This window comes from Endocarpon pusillum (genome assembly GCF_000464535.1).
Source record: "Endocarpon pusillum Z07020 unplaced genomic scaffold scaffold4522, whole genome shotgun sequence".
Taxonomy (NCBI): Eukaryota; Fungi; Ascomycota; class Eurotiomycetes; order Verrucariales; family Verrucariaceae; genus Endocarpon; species Endocarpon pusillum.
The window spans coordinates 110,513-126,421 of NW_006916440.1; the positions used below are offsets into that span (position 1 = coordinate 110,513).

Below are 15,909 nucleotides of genomic sequence, written 5' to 3' on the forward strand. Positions count from 1 at the left end.
AAGGAAAGGGGGGTAGGTGTGGGTGTGATCTTCGATGGGAGTTTTTGGGGGGGCTTGAAAGACGGGATTGTGTGAATCGGCTCGTCATGTGAGTTTCATGTATGTACGTCTTGCTTGTTGTGTGGGTGATTGTAGAAAGGAAAGGCCCTTGATTAGCTGGAAACATTCGTCGCCATACTCCATACCCGCCAATGTAATATACACATCTATCCTGCAGATACATAGTGGTGAATACAACCCTCTACATGAGAACATGCATGCAAACAAGTGTTGACATGTTACCACTAATCCGTCAGGGCGAAGAGAAAGCTTCCAGCCCACCACGGCAACCCGGGTCCATAGTTTGCTACTAGTACATCAACTCAATGCCCTAAAGCACAAACTGGCATTTGTGCCTCCGAACCCGAAGCTGTTCGACAATGCCACTTGCACCTTCCGCTGCTGTGCTTTGTGGGGTACGTAGTTGAATTTGAAGTCCTCGGTTTGGTTGTCTAGGTTTAGGGTGGGTGGGAGGATGCCCTGGAAGCCGACCCATGTGTAATTAGTAAGATTCTCAGCCAGGCCTTGCGCCTAGGATCGCTGAAGGCAATAGTACGGGACGAAAGCAAGAAGAAAGAATGAAGGAGGGGTGTGAGATGACCGGTGACATCGTGCAACATACCTCCTTAATGGCCAGCACCGTGAACATGGCCTCCACCGCGCCTGCTGCCCCGAGAAGATGTCCTAATGCTCCTTTTGTCGATGACACGTTGACATGGCTGTCAGCTTTCCCGCTTTCGGCCATCAAAGCTTCGATCGCTTTATTCTCTGCCAGATCGCCCAGCTTCGTCGACGTCGCGTGCGCATTGATGTAGTCCACGTCCTCCGGCTTCGCACCCGCATGCCTCAGCGCCATCTTCATGGCCCTCAACGCCCCCCCGCCATCCGGCAGCGGTGCAGTCACGTGATGCGCATCCGCACTCGTGCCGTAGCCTACAACTTCGGCGTAGATCTCTGCGCCGCGGTCACGTGCATGGTTCAGTTCTTCGAGAATCACGACCCCTGCGCCCTCGCCGATGACGAAACCGGCGCGGTCGCGATCAAAGGGTCGAGAGGCGCTGTGGGGCTTGTCGTTGAAGGCGGTGGCGAGGCTACGGGAGCGGCAGAAGCCACCAATGGCGAGGGGGTGGATGCAGGCTTCGGCGCCGCCGGCTACCATGACGGAGGCGTCGCCGTGGGCGATGAAGCGGCTGGCGTCGCCGATGGAGTGGGCGCCGGTGGTGCAGGCTGTTGTGGCGGTGTGGTTTGGGCCCTAGTATGGAGGTCAGTGGAAGGACGGTAGGAATCGGGGTATTGGGAGGTACTTTGAAGCCATATCGCATGGATATGTGGCCAGCGCCGAGATTGATGAGAAGACGTGGGATGAAATGAGGGTGGATTTTGCGGGTTTTCTGGTTGTGATGTTAGAGAATTCTGTAATGTAGATGTTGCTCGAACATGATGGGATGTATACCCCTTTCCTGAAGGCAACCGATGTCTCGAACAGTTCTTCAAGGTTACCTATTCCAGAACCAAGACATACGCCCTGCGAATTGAGTCAAATCAAGCCTTATGACAGTAGGGTTTGGAATGGCGGACTGTAGCTTCAAGATCCTCTTCTTTCGTTGGCCTCCAGCCAGCATCAGTCAATGCCTCCTCCGCCGCAGCAAGTCCATACTGAGCGTACTTGGCAGCCCTGGCGATATCCTAATTATAGATTCAGATCAGATGTCTTCTAGATTTCAGTTGTGATGAAACCATACAGACTGCTTGAGCAAATCCGAGGCTTTCCAAGCTCCCTCTGTTTTTTCATCCACAGGAACCAATCCTGCAACTTGACTAGACAATGCAGCGAAACGCTCTCCGAATGAGGGTATCTTCTCAATGCCACAATCTCCCTCAATGAGTCTTTTCCATGTTCGTCGGATACCTGGAATTGCGGGTTTTAGAGCTATGAAACAGGGGGGGTGAAATTTTGGAATGCTCACCTACCCCCAGAGGCGTCACGGCCCCTAAACCTGTAACCACGACTCTGCGCATTGCATTGTATCTATATTAAAGTCCCGTCGTAATCTGCAAAAGCTATATCCCAGATGTAGCACTGGTCAAGACAATTCACGTCCGCCAATGATGGATAATCAGGCAGTGAAGCTCAGGTGCACAGCATATTCAGTAGGGAACCTTTGTAATAAGTGCCTGACATTAGCGACGGCACACAACACACTTTTTGCCCACATTCTTAAGGTGGCTAAGATAGGGTCTGTGTCTCAGTGTCAGTGTCAGCTTGTCTCGGCCCCTATCGGCCCGGGGGCCCGAAGCTTGGCGCCGAAATTTATGGCACTTCTCAGATTTCTGCTATGCTACACGCCCCTTTAATAGGGGATAGGACGCCCATTTCGCTCATTTAGGGCAGCTACTCTATCTGGCATTGTTGCGATAGCCCTATTAATCTCATCCAGAGTTATTTTATCCCACTCCTCCTGGATAGCCCTGCGCAAAACAGCTTCTTCGAAGATGACCCCCCTGGACTTCAAGCGCTGCTTTATTATTCTCCAGATTGTCTCAATAGGGTTGAGATCAGGCGAATTAGCAGGGTTCATCTCCCATTTGATCCCTAGAAGGTCCTTGAGTGCTTTAACCTTGTTAGGACCCTTGCCCTTAGTACCATGAGGCCCGTCATTATCTTCGATTAGTACGTAATCTTTATCCCAATTAGGAGCGACGATTTCTTTCAAAATAGCTATATAATCGCTCTGAATAAGACGTCCTCCTACTCTGGAGCCGGTATAGAAGTGGAGCTGACCCTTGAAATTCCATCTAATAACTACGTACATATAGACTGACTGATTTTGACGCTTAAGCTTAAACTGAGTCTTTGATAAGGCATTTCGTGCTTCAAGCCCTGGTCGACGATGAATTTAAGTCTGTCTTTGTAAGCAAGTAGCAAAATAAGACTTATTACATTATCTATACTTCAGAAACTGATCTAATTATTAATAATAACGCTCAAATCCTTATATAATTTAGGCATTAATATGTAATTATAAGAGTATTTTTTTCTGTATAGTTATATAAGTCCTTACACTAAAATCCTTTATATTCTGTTAAATTACATATTTATAACTATTAGTTATACTAATTGTCCTTGCCATCTTCAATGACTTGAAGAAGCAAAGCCAAAATTAGCATCTTCAACAGCCTTAATTGCTTCACACTTATGTAGAGTAAGTACTCGTTTTCAGCCTTGATTGTGTATCCTCTCGCTGTAGCGCGCAGTTGCTTTTTTAAGTATTCGATAACTAGTTGATTTAGGTATATTATGTATCTTAAATAGCTCTGTACGAGGCAATTTGCCAGCTGTGTGGCGTGCATCAGCAAGGAGGCGCGCACGGCGCGGCGTATCGAGCATCGTTTTTGGCGATCGCAAGGGTGCAGGAGAAGGAGGATCTATCGAATTTGACTTTCGGCAGACGCGTCGTCTATTTCCCCGTTCAGAACCCATTGTTCCCTTAATTTGAGTGAGTATTAGTAGAGAAATAGGGGAATGAAGAAGAGGGGGAGAGGAAGGGGATCTGAGAAGTCCCATAAATTTCTGCGCCAAGCTTCGGCCCGAAGCGCCACCTCGTTGAATGGCCCAAAGACATTACTTTTGACGTTTTGTACTGCCGAAACACCAGTGCTTTGATCTACCAAAATGTCAAAATCTCGTCTAACCGAGAGTTAAATGAGAGGCGTATCTGGTGACGGTGTCAGCCTCTGCAAGATGGCTTGCAGAACTTGCGTCGAGATTGCTTTGAAACCCGCCTAGCAAAAGCAATCATCACATCTTGCTCCTGATACACCCCCAAGCCCTCGAATTGGCTATTGAGAGGATAGGTATTGCATTGAATGGTACATTATTGGAAGCAAATGACGTCGCTACTTTACTCTTAGTCAGTGTATGCTGGTACAGAAACTGTTGATGCCGAAGTTTGAGTTCTCCTGGTGTTTGGAAGTTGATGTAGTCCTGCCTTCCATATGTACAAATATGGACCTCGTCATCCCTCCTTTGACACTTCTGTGTTCCTCAGGACGTATTTCTGAGCTCCTGAAACATGCCAGGGAAAAATCTATGCTTGCTATCACTGGATGGCGGTGGTATTCGAGGGCTCTCCTCACTCCACATTCTGAGGGAGCTTATGAACAAGATCGAGCCCAACCGACGCCTTAAGCCGTGCGAGTACTTCGACATGATTGGAGGAACAAGTACAGGCGGGTGAGTGTTTCACGTGACAAGAAGGACAAGATCCACTGACTAGCCTAGGTTGATGGCTATTATGTTGGGACGCCTGCGAATGGACATCGACGAATGTATAAACGCTTATATGGAGCTCTCCAATCGAATCTTCACAAAGAAAAAAACTCCACTCAACATAAAGGGTAAGATCCAAGGTAGATTTGACACCAAGGCCCTGGAAGAAGGGATCAAACAGATTGTTCGTGATATAACGGGCTCGGAGGATACCCTTCTTCGAGATGACCCAAACGCGCCATGCAAAGTGTATGACGAAGCCATCTTGCTAGTCTATAATTGGAGTGACTGACGGTGCTTAAACAGCTTTGTTTGCGCAACACGGAGAGATGCGACAGCTACGATGCAATTCACGAGCTACAAATCTCACAGTGATGCCGATTTGCTAGAGACCACCAAGATCTGGGAGGCGGCAAGAGCGACTTCTGCAGCCCCCTCATTCTTCGACCCCATTAAGATTGGCAGATTTCGTGAAGAGTTTGGCGATGGAGGTACAGGTGCCAATAATCCCGTTCGAATACTGTGGAACCAAGCTCAGTACTGCCTGAACCAAGGAGATCCGGTGGAGAGAAATCTTAGGTGCTTGGTCTCAATCGGCACAGGCATCCCTTCACTTGAACCATTTGGCGATCAGTTAATACAGGTCGCCAAAACCTTGCAAAACATTGCCACCGAGACAGAGAGAACACCAAAATCATTTCGCGAGGAGCATGCAGAGCTGGCTAAACAAAACAGATATTTTCGCTTCAATGTGTTGAGGGGGTTGGAGAAGATTGCACTGGAGGATGCCACACAAACGGCTGCAATCATGGCAGCGACCAGAGAGTATGTGGGGAATGTGGAAGTGGCGGAACGAATGTGGCTCTGTGGGAGAAATGTAAAGGAGGCGCGGCGTGGGTACATATGTCCCTAGTTCAGATCAACGGTTAATATGGTACAGAAAAAGGCGCTTTCAATGTCCCATTCGTACTCGAAGGTATTCCTGTCATTGATAACTTTGTTCCTCGAGATGGTGACCTCCAGAAGCTGAAGGATGCGCTCTTACCTCGACCAGGATCAGGATCACAACCACAGCGGTAGGTATTTGTCCTTTATGGATTTGGTGGTATAGGTAAGACGCAACTTGCCGTTAAATTTGCCAGGAAATACCAGAAACAATTCAGTGCGATACTTTGGCTCAACGGGTCGACCAAAAACCAAGTCCTACAAAGCCTTGCAGGAGGTGCCCGACGACTGTCTAATGAGGTACCAGAGGCAAGGAGCTTTCTTCCTTCCGGCAGTGGTGCAGACATCGAAGTTGTCGTCGAAGGGTTGCTACGTTGGCTCAGCCAAGCTGGTAACAATAGATGGCTTCTCATCTTCGATAACGTGGACCGTGATAGCTCGGCAGAACTGACGGATAAGGACCAGGATGCTTTTGATGTTACGAAATACTTTCCTTTGGCTGACCATGGGTCGATCCTGATTACAACCCGGCTCTCCAAACTTCGAGGACATGGAATGGGACCAAAGAGTCACCATCTGTCGCAGGTCAACGAACAGCAGGCACTGCAGATTTTGAATAACTGTTTAGAGCGACCACTTGAGGGTTAGTCCTGAGATATGCTCCTTTCCTTTGTTGTCTCTAATGAGGACTTACAGGCCTGATCAGAATCGTGCGGCGACTCGGTGGTATCCCCCTTGCGCTCAATCATGCCGGGTCATTCTTACGCCAAACTGGCTGCACTGTTCCGGAGTATTTGGACTCTTACAACAAGCAATGGGGTGAGCTTTTTGGTCATGATAAAACTTCAATCATATACAAGAGCATTGAGTCAGCCTGGACAATGTCATTTGGATATGTAAAACAGAAGGATGAACGCGCCGCCAAACTACTGTTACTCTGGGCTCATCTCGACAACACAAACGTCTCGTACCAGCTTCTTGCGTCATCAACAACTCATACTATATACGAACACTTGATTCCCGACTGGTTTCATGCCTGCATGAAGGACATCCTGGCATTCCTGAACATAATAAAGATCTTGATAGATTACTCTCTGATTGAGGCCACCATTGGATCTCGGTCTTACTCCATGCATCCACTTTTGCATGATTGGTGCTACCATTTTGGCGCTAAAAAGCAGGATGAATTTGCTCTATTGGCATCCCTTACGCTTGGCTCAGCACAAGATGCTCTTCAAGGTGATCTCACCAAGGGGGCCATCAGATCTGGGAAACTACTCCTACCACATTACGATCGGCTATTGAGACAGACTGGTGATAGACTGGCAGATAGACTGAACGATGATGCTACGCTGGAAGCTTACTGTTGCTCTCTTCTGAGTTGCGCATCCTACTACGTATACCACGCTCAAATAGAAAAGGCCGAAAGGCTCTCTGTGTATGCCCACAATGCAGTCAAGAAGTCACCAAATTCTTACAACGAATGGAAGGTTAGGTTGGCCCGTGCACTGTACCGCGTATACTTGTGTTCAGGGAAACTCAAGGAGGCAGAGGAGATGATTCTACAGAACCTAGAAGGGAAACGCTTGTCAAATTCTTGTGATCCGGAGATTTTTGACACTTTCCATGATCTCCTTCGTTTATATAGAAGGCAGAAGAGGTGGAAAAAGGCTGAAGAGATATGCCAACAGATTTTGGAAGTAAGTACGAAGGACTCGAGCAAACTACATCGCGCAAGGTGGGATGCCTTGAACCATCTTGGAAATTTATATCAATCAACAGACAGGCTGCCCGAGGCCGAGGTTGCGTATTCTCGAGCTCTGGAGGAGGAGATGGAACACGGTGCAGACAGTGACGTTATCATGCTCACTATGATGGACCTGGCAATTGTACACTTGTGCATGAATCATTTGACTCTGGCAGAACAGATGTACAAATCTGTTTTGAACTCGCGAGCGACGCGGCCGAATAAGAATTACATATTGCGTACGGTAGCTGCCGAACGATTAGCTTGCATCTACATGGTTATGGGACGATACGGAGAAGCAGAGACTGTGTTTTTAAGAGCCAAAAATGGGTACACCGAATGGTTAGGGCCTTCAGCTCAGCGAACATTGGACGCTGCTAGAGCACTGCAAAAGATCAATGCTAGAAGGGCTGAGTCTGCAAGAGCAAGTCCACGCTCACACGCTATTCCGTAAATGCCTTGCTCTGGAGGCTCATCAGGCTCTTCTTAAGGTATCCTCCATGGAGGATGGCGTTTTGGAGGGAGTCAGTACTGGACGTGATAGGGCATAGACCATCTCAGAAATGTATTCGCTCTTTCTGATGTTCAATCAAGGACTACTGAGCAGTGTGTTCGCGCGAGCAGACCAGTGCCAATTGCGGATGGATCCAAACAGACAAGATGACCCTGTGCACGGCAACATCTTTGAAAGAGTGAAGTGTCAGTCTTACAAATTGTTATTTCGTATACGGACCGGTGTTGCTCTTGTCTGGTAGGGTCATCCCTTCTGCATACTGCCTATCTTCTATTCATGGACCCCTATCGGCCCGATCACGGAGCGAACAGGCCATCTTTTCGTTATGCAAGTAATCTGTCTATTGGAGCAAAGGAAGCGGCAGTAGGCCTACCGCGAGATAAAGCAGAAAGGGAAGAACACGTGTCGCTGCCCAAGAATACCACTGTGACAACACCTTCCCCCGATCGGCGATCGAGTACATCTTTCGCCTGACACCAACCAGTATCTTGGAAATTTCTGTCACGTGCGTGCTCTGGTTGGGACTCAATAGATTAGCTTCCGTTGGGTCTTTGTAACCTTCGTTAGGTTTATATTCTACTCACGCAATCGATTTGTCCTATCCATGATAAAGTAGTAGCTTTATCGATTACAATAATTAAGTAACAGATCACTAATGTTTTAACAGGTTAAATCCATTAATTAACATGATTAGAATAGCTTCTCTGCAATTCTGCCCCGCGGCGCCAGCAATTTAAGGGTAACACTAAGGAATTGCAACACTTTTGTAATGCACAATATTATTATTTCTGACACGTGCCATTGAACTTTAACATTAGACTCTTGATAGGATTTTAATACCCTATAAAAGTCTTGCTTTGTAACTAGTAGTTCGTCATCAAGGTGATTTCGTGCATATCCTTCAAGCTTAATTAGTGCAAAGAAGGCCATAATCTTCCCGTCTCCTAATAAGCCCTTGAACAGGTCACATCATTCCCTACCAATCACATAGCCATTAAGATAATTGCTCACTAAAGATTGATGACGACTAATGAAGCTCTAGAGAGACTGTGCCCAGCTCTGCCCGAATGACTTCAATGCTAGCGAAAGGATTGTTCGATTGATCAATCAACTCAGCGTGTCAGGGTAAGCCCCGTTCTGAGATAACTCTAGATTCATCATCTGCTTTCTACTACTTATGGAACGAAGACACCCATATCTGCTTTCCTGATTGCAACGCGGAACCAGATCAGAGTCCCTCACTTTTCAATTGGACGCACACCATGGACAGTGGAACCAAAACATTAGTTACCTTCCTCCTGCATCAACCTTCTACCAAGTTTATCCGCCTACAGTTTGTGGATCTATCAGGAATTCTACGCACCCGAATCATCACCACACAGCACTGTCTGGATATGATCGCAAAAGGTCAGCACGCTACAGTGGGTGGGAAAAGCATGCTTTTCTCCGTAACTGATAAGACTTCATCCATTGTGCCATCTGTGGGGTTGTGCGAACTCCACCCAGACTGGCGGTCCCTCCGAGTTTGCGGGTACGCGCCAGGACACGCGGTAGTTATGTGTTGTGTATACGACAAATATTTCGAGGAGGAGCCCTTTCATCTGTGTCCAAGACGAAAGCTTGCAGACTTCGTGGTAGAGTGCGAGGTCTCACAAAGCAAAAAGTTTCTCGTCGGTTTTGAGGTAGAATTTGTGCTCTTAGATCCTTCCGGAGAGCCTCCGCGGACTGTGGACCCTATCAACGCATGGTCCGTTACAAGCGGACTCCGTGGGGATACCCTGGAACTCATGGAAGAATGTGTTGAAGCCCTACAAGCTTCGGGTATATCAGTTCTTCAATTTCACACAGTCGAACCGAATCAGCTTCAAATAGCCACAGGTCCCTTGAGCCCACTTGACGCAATTGATGCTTTGATGCATGCAAATGAATGCATTAAACATGTTTCTGTGAAACACGGTCTGCGGGCGACGATGGCACCCAAACCACTAAGAGAAGATCTTCACACAGCTACTCATGCGCATGTATCCATTCATCCTCCGAGCGGGCAGGAGAACTTTCTCGCAGGTATTCTGAACAGCCTTCAAACACTCTGCGCTTTTGGATTGCCATCATATGACAGTTATTCTCGCGTTACTGAGCTGCGAAATGCTGCAGGGGCCCGGGTCGCTTGGGGCACAGAGAATCGTTATGTGCCGATAAGAGCAATTGAAAAAGCCCGATGGGAACTTCGGTACCTTGATACAACAGCGAACTTTTATCTTGCATTGCTTGCATCCCTCTCGGCTGGGATGCAGGGCTTAAAAGAAAAGATGCCTCTTCTGTGGCATGACTGTCAACAAAACCCTTCACAACTGACGGAGAGCGAACGCAGAGAACTCGGAATTGTGAAGCAATTACCCAAAAGCATGAGAGACACTATCGAGATGTTAAAGGAGTCAAAAAGTTTAGATGAGGTGCTGGGTGAGACTTTGAAATCCAACTACATTGCCATGAAAGAGATTGATGAAAGTGATATGCGTTCTTGGAGCGAGGATCGTCGAAGGGAGTTATTCACAGCACTGTTCTGATTCTTAACCTGGCTCTTATATCTAAGAAAGAGTCTGTTAAGGAACAACAGCCTCTGATGGTTACACAAAGCAAATAATGGTGGCTGCCTCCAGCTCAGCACATGGATCTAAGACGGAACGCTTACAGCGGGCTATGAAGGCCAAACGGCCAATTCAAATTTTCATCCCTGCAACAGGGCCATGGATTGTCCCACCAAGTTTGTCTGGGGGATCCATGAGCTTTTTCGCTCAACGAAATCCATACGGAATTTGTCTCCTGTTACTAGTAGAACTGCTCACTTGCCTATTTAGGACTTTAGATAGCTGTTCTTTGTGTTGCGCGCTGGTCGCAAGAATAAGGGCGTTAATTCTCCTCATAGGTGGTAAATGATTTACAGGCCAATCAGAGAGCTTCTTGTGAATCTAGAAACCATCAAGTAAAGCTCTCTAGCTCAACAATTCGCATTATTGTCAGACGCTGTGAGCGCTCATTGGTTGGATTTCTACGTGTAACCCCTGCGTTTTGCCTGTTTTTAATTGGTCAATTTCTACTGCAATTTCACTTCTAATCTCGCTGTACTATAGTTATAGCTAAATCTGTACGTATATCTACGCCCGCTGCCCCTTCCTCAGATAGAACAACTTGCTTTCTACGGACCTTCCTGCGGATTGCTACACAGTTATATTCACCACCCTGGCCAGTCATGGAACTATGGCAGCCCCCGTCTGTGCGTGTGTTTTGATTGGACCAGAACATGTGTAAAATGTGAGCTGAGCCACCGTTCCCATCCAGATCGGTAGTGGAGGAGAGGTCCTGAGACGAATGCACGGGCGCCTAGTTTGGGAAATTTGACGTGGCGATCTGACGGCGAGCGCAGTCAATGCACAGCCTCGTTACTTACCCCGCTCGTGTAAATATTGATGGAAGCTCAGAGGCTGAGAATGGAGGGAACCCACTGGCTTGGTGACACATGCGGATTGCGATGCAGTTGCTACGGAGGAAGAATACATAGTGCCGTCCAAAAGTGACTCTAGCGCGAGGTTAGATCATATAGAGCAATGATGCACACTTCCCACCAAGTCCGATTTGTTCGGAATGCACTGATCGCGCGGTCGTCCACTTTTTTCACCACCAGCTGATGTGATCTCATTGGCTCTGTCAGGTCCTGGGAAGACACTCCGAGTAGTCAAATGAATGCTCTACAAGTCACCTTTTCGGCGGCAGGGATAGGTGTTCGTTGTATCAAGTATCGAATCACGGGGCTCCCCTCACAACCCCCTCCTCTTGAGTTGCGCTATGCCTTCGATTCGTATTCCCGTTATCTGTCGTTTCGTATCCGATTTGATAGATAATGCTACTGATTCTAATTTGCAGAAATCACTCAACAGAGCCGCACAAGATAGCACGTCCAGCAGGAAAAAGAAAATTGAGGGGGAGAGAGTCCCATATCTTCTATGTATTTCAGTTCCCAACTCCCCATGAATAAGCAGATAACCCCATATCTTATCCCATCAGACCAAGATAATAAAGAGCAGATTCTCTCCACAGAATACCTCAGTAGGTCTTCTTCCACCTTGAGTAGCACCAAGACAGTTACTGTTCTTACCCATTCCATCTTCGTCAGGAGCACCCCGAAAAAACAACATGCCAAACCACATCACAGCAGCCACTACACACGACGAGCGAGCTCAACCGTGGAAGAAATTCATGGCTAAGCAGTTGAGCAGTGTCACTGCGGATAAGGGGGAGAGAGATGTCGTGCGTGATCCTGAGGCAAAACGCCAGGCCTTGGGAAGGAGTCTTGCTGCTTGAGATGACGTCTTGAGTTGTGACTTGTTGATTAGTGTGTTTGAAGACTGGACGTGGTTTCAACTGTGAGGGTCTTGAAGGACTGAAGGAAGGGCCATGGAGAAATCTAGATGAGTGGATGGGTAGGAAGTAGTTTTGTTAGTGGAATAACAGGATTATGCTTCTGTTTTTGCGCACCCTGCGTGCAGTAAGATGAAAATGTAACGTTCTAGTGCTTCAAGCGCTCCCGATGACGGAGATTTAGGACGTGTCACATATGATACTGGTAGCCGGGTTAAATGTAGCGTACCGCGTATACAGCTGGGGCAACCTATATAACCCACCACTCCGCCGTAGTCTACCTCTGTCCCTATCGACTTTCACAATGTCCTCCACACCCACCTCAGGCCCCAACCATGAAACAGCCAAGCTAAATTACTTCAAATGGACATCCCTCTTCCTAACCGAAAAGCCTTACCAAATCCTCATGGATACACCCGACGGCTGTCCCAGCTCAAATTTCGAGTTCGAGGCTGCCCCCGCGCAAACCATTCAAGACCTCCGTGGGCGGGAGAGCGAGTATAGTCTCGATAAAAATGGCTTTGCGGTAAGGAGACATTTGTTGGATAGGTTGCGGATGGAGGATTGGACGAGGGAGACTGTGGAACGACTATATTTTCAGGAGGTGGATAGGATTTTGAGGGAGGAGGTGGAGGATGTGGTGGAGTGTGTGATCTTTGATTGGAGGGTATGTATGTAGGAATAAATGTTATGGGATGTTGGGGGAGGGATATGGGAAATTATGGGAGAACATTTCGCTGATAAGGGGATGCCAGCTTCGATCGAGCGATAGTGTGGATTCTGGGGAGGCTTTGGACCTGAGCGATCTGGCACAATATATGAGGCCTATTGAGACAGTTCATATTGGTGAGTTCCATGATCTCTCATGCTTGGATTGACGGGATCTTCAGTTTTGAGATCATTGAGATCATTCTCTGCTTTCATTTACTGAATGTATTGTCCACGGCATCCAGACCAGAGCGCCGCAGGTGCGTACAAACGCGTGCACCACCATCTCGGCGATCGAGCCGAGTCACTGCTCAAGAAGCGTTTTCGTATCATAAAGTGCGGTTTACCCCACCCAGACATCCTTTCTGCAGCCTTCGTCGTCCATCGGCTAACTACACCTGCCCACTTCCAGTGTGTGGCGCCCCCTCAGGTACCCTGTCGAGGACTACCCACTCGCCGTCTGTGATGGCAGCACCGTGCCAGAGACTAGCCTCGTGACCGCAGACCATGTCCGTAAGTTCTATATCGGAGAAAGCTTGTACCCGCTTCATAATGGGAGCTATCGATGGTATTATTTAAACCGGCAGACTAAGGATGAGGTGCTGCTATTGAAGATGTTTGATAATAAGGAGGGAGTTATGGCGACGTGTATGTTTGCGATTTCTTTTATTGGTTTGGAATCGTTGAGTTGGGATGATTGCTGGTGCTAACTTCATCCTCAACAGACTGCCCACATACCTCGTTCATGCAGAGTGATGTGAAGGAAGGAGCCAAACCAAGGGAAAGTATTGAGGTTAGGGTGATGGTGTTCTCGGAATCGTAAGAGTCGTCTGTGCAGGTCCCTCGCAAGCTCTCTGCTTGACGAGCGCGGAAAGCAATGAGTGGGCTTTGTTTCGTAGGACGAATTGAAGGCTATGACTCTCTGTTACTCTGTATCATCGTGGATGATCGTTCCAGTCTATCAAAGATGCGGTACTCGAGCACTGGCCAAGCCCAGATTAACCATACTGACAATACCCTCTCCCAATATGAGTCCTGACGAAACCACGATGACTGTAGTTTCTCCCGTCTTAAAACGCCGCATGTACCACCGGCTTAGAAATCCTCCAATTGCTCTGGAAATAGAGAATGAAGGGGTAGTGTACATTCCAACCGCAACGGCAATGCCTCCAGGCACGAATGGTTGTAACTTCCTCACTTTAGCTGAGCTATGGCTTCCAAGATAGATCCGTAAGATCGTTGTGATAATGGAAATCAATCCTGTCCATAATCCAAACTGCCAAACCATTGGCGGAAGACCTTTGCCCGTCACCAGCCTCGCTGTGAAGATCCACAAATATGCGCTAGGCATCTGGAATAGTTGGCTTGGAAGTTCGTAAACCGCGACATAAAGTCTGTATACGATCGATGAAATCACAACTCCAAAAATACTGCCGATGACTTGACCATAGAATTGGGCCTTTGGAGAAGCACTGAGTAGGTGACCGGTCTTGAGGTCTTGCATCATATCGCCTCCTTGCCCGGCGCCGGATTCTGCGATCGTGCCGGCGATGCTATTGATGATGACCGCATTCGCGTCATCCTTACGAGTGACGAGTGCGAAAGCTAGTTGGACTAGCTTCGCAATTCCCGAGGCCGGGTTGAGGTCGGTTTCGCCCAGAGCTCGGACGCCCATGAGCGTTGCCATGAGAGAGAGAAGTGTTGCTAGGGTGCTCAGAGCAGGTGAAATGTATGATCCAAAGGAAAGTTGGGTACATAGCACACAAAATGCTAATGAAGAAGGTAAAAGGATAGATATTGTCGTGTTAGAAACAAGGTCTTGTGGTAGTGCGTCGGTATCCAAATCACTGGTCGGCGAATTCGATTCTAGCTGTGCTAGAGACGTGTAGCGATGGTACATTTTTCGTGGTAGAATGAGGTCGTGCCAGCTTCCTCCTTGGCGAAGGTGCGTCTTATATGATCGCAGCCACTCGGGACCGTGTCTCACTAGCGGTCTCAGTACTAACCAGCCTAGATTAGTCAATGAATCTCCCAGCATCACGGCTAGCGATATCCACATGATCCAGCCCTTACTCCCAGTCTCCCAATCATCAATAGAACCCGGTGCCCAACCTTTGTTTCGAGCTAAGGGTGACAATACTCCCCACCCAAAAATGGCACCGAGAAGCAGGTGAAAGCTGGTTTCGAGACCCATGATGGCCCCTTGACCGAGATATGCAGGAGACGGGTTCAACGCCCACAGCCAATCTTTTGCAAGGGATGTACCGAAGATGGGTATATCGCGGATCTGAGGAACAAAGTATGAGAAGAGAGTCTATTTACTAGTCAGTATCCAGCAAAGATCCATCAGACGTATATCTCACAGATACTGCAGACAGATTGAAAGCTTGAATTAGTAGCTGAACATATCTGTCCCTTAGATGGTCATTCAAGTCATTCGGTGGCGCAGCTGGCTCTTGAACCATGGAATAGTCGGCAATCTCATGAGCACCGGAAAGTTCGTGTGTAGTGAAGTCGCGTCGCCCAAGTTCGTCATTTCGCAGCAGACCATGAGTCTCATCTTCATCCGGTACCATGCTATGTTCATGCCGTTTCGGCTCATTGACCTTTCCGTGCAAGACTTTAATCAAGAGGGCAGTAGCAGTACCACTCGGAAACCTCAACTTCTCTCTTATAATCACTTGTTTTCTCAGAATGACAGTGAACACAGATCCAAAGAAACATATCCCCAAGCTCCATACAATTAGCCGCCCGACTCCCAGCCCTATCGGAGCACCTTCGGCTGGCTTCAACAGGAACTCCATCGCCGGTATGAATCCCACAAAACCACATCCCAATGACATTGTACCCACAGCGCCCGCAACAGTCTGCACGAGAACATTCTCGACCGGCTGGAAAGGCGCCTTAAGATATTTAGAAATGGATTTGAAGAGGGCAAATCCTATCAAGGAAGAAGGCATAGACATGCCACTTCCCCAGCCCGTCTGGAGGCCGAAATACGTGTTGCAGAAACATATTAGCACTCCGATCAAAAGACCTGCAAGCAGTCCCCTGAAGGTGAAGTCGTTTCTATCTTTTCTCTGGGCACGGCGCTGAGGGGACTCGGGCAGGATGTTAGTGCTGGCGCCGGTCCCGTTGATGGCAAGGATAGCCATAGTGCCGGCTCATCGAAGCAGGTAAGTAGATAATGACGGGCGGCAACATGGACCGCCGGGTAGCCAATACGTGCGTCAAATTTGCTCATCTGAGTAGCATAGGCTGTGAGACTTG

At 48.0% G+C, this 15,909-nt stretch overlaps 5 protein-coding genes across 5 annotated transcripts; 3 read left to right on the forward strand and 2 right to left on the reverse strand.

Annotated features, from left to right (window-relative positions):
* Positions 1 to 357: 357 nt before the first annotated feature.
* On the reverse strand, positions 358 to 2,058 carry EPUS_05216 (uncharacterized protein; the record flags this gene model as incomplete). Its single annotated transcript, XM_007805773.1, has 7 exons — positions 358 to 570; positions 662 to 1,291; positions 1,344 to 1,430; positions 1,493 to 1,564; positions 1,618 to 1,725; positions 1,782 to 1,948; positions 2,007 to 2,058. The coding sequence occupies 7 exons, from the start codon at positions 2,056 to 2,058 to the stop codon at positions 358 to 360; spliced, it is 1,329 nt and encodes a 442-aa protein (XP_007803964.1).
* Positions 2,059 to 4,112: 2,054 nt separating this feature from the next.
* EPUS_05217 (uncharacterized protein) lies at positions 4,113 to 7,455 on the forward strand (the record flags this gene model as incomplete). The annotated part of the gene is made up of 6 exons (XM_007805774.1): positions 4,113 to 4,273; positions 4,322 to 4,558; positions 4,616 to 5,202; positions 5,250 to 5,385; positions 5,452 to 5,897; positions 5,951 to 7,455. 6 exons carry the CDS (start codon positions 4,113 to 4,115, stop codon positions 7,453 to 7,455), a joined length of 3,072 nt encoding a protein of 1,023 aa, XP_007803965.1.
* Positions 7,456 to 8,777: 1,322 nt separating this feature from the next.
* Positions 8,778 to 10,082, forward strand: EPUS_05218 (uncharacterized protein; the record flags this gene model as incomplete). Its single annotated transcript, XM_007805775.1, has 1 exon — positions 8,778 to 10,082. The coding sequence occupies one exon, from the start codon at positions 8,778 to 8,780 to the stop codon at positions 10,080 to 10,082; it is 1,305 nt and encodes a 434-aa protein (XP_007803966.1).
* Positions 10,083 to 12,235: 2,153 nt separating this feature from the next.
* EPUS_05219 (uncharacterized protein) lies at positions 12,236 to 12,809 on the forward strand (the record flags this gene model as incomplete). Its single annotated transcript, XM_007805776.1, has 2 exons — positions 12,236 to 12,598; positions 12,687 to 12,809. 2 exons carry the CDS (start codon positions 12,236 to 12,238, stop codon positions 12,807 to 12,809), a joined length of 486 nt encoding a protein of 161 aa, XP_007803967.1.
* A 791-nt stretch (positions 12,810 to 13,600) lies between these two features.
* On the reverse strand, positions 13,601 to 15,794 carry EPUS_05220 (uncharacterized protein; the record flags this gene model as incomplete). Its single annotated transcript, XM_007805777.1, has 2 exons — positions 13,601 to 14,953; positions 15,003 to 15,794. The coding sequence occupies 2 exons, from the start codon at positions 15,792 to 15,794 to the stop codon at positions 13,601 to 13,603; spliced, it is 2,145 nt and encodes a 714-aa protein (XP_007803968.1).
* Between the last annotated feature and the right edge of the window lie 115 nt (positions 15,795 to 15,909).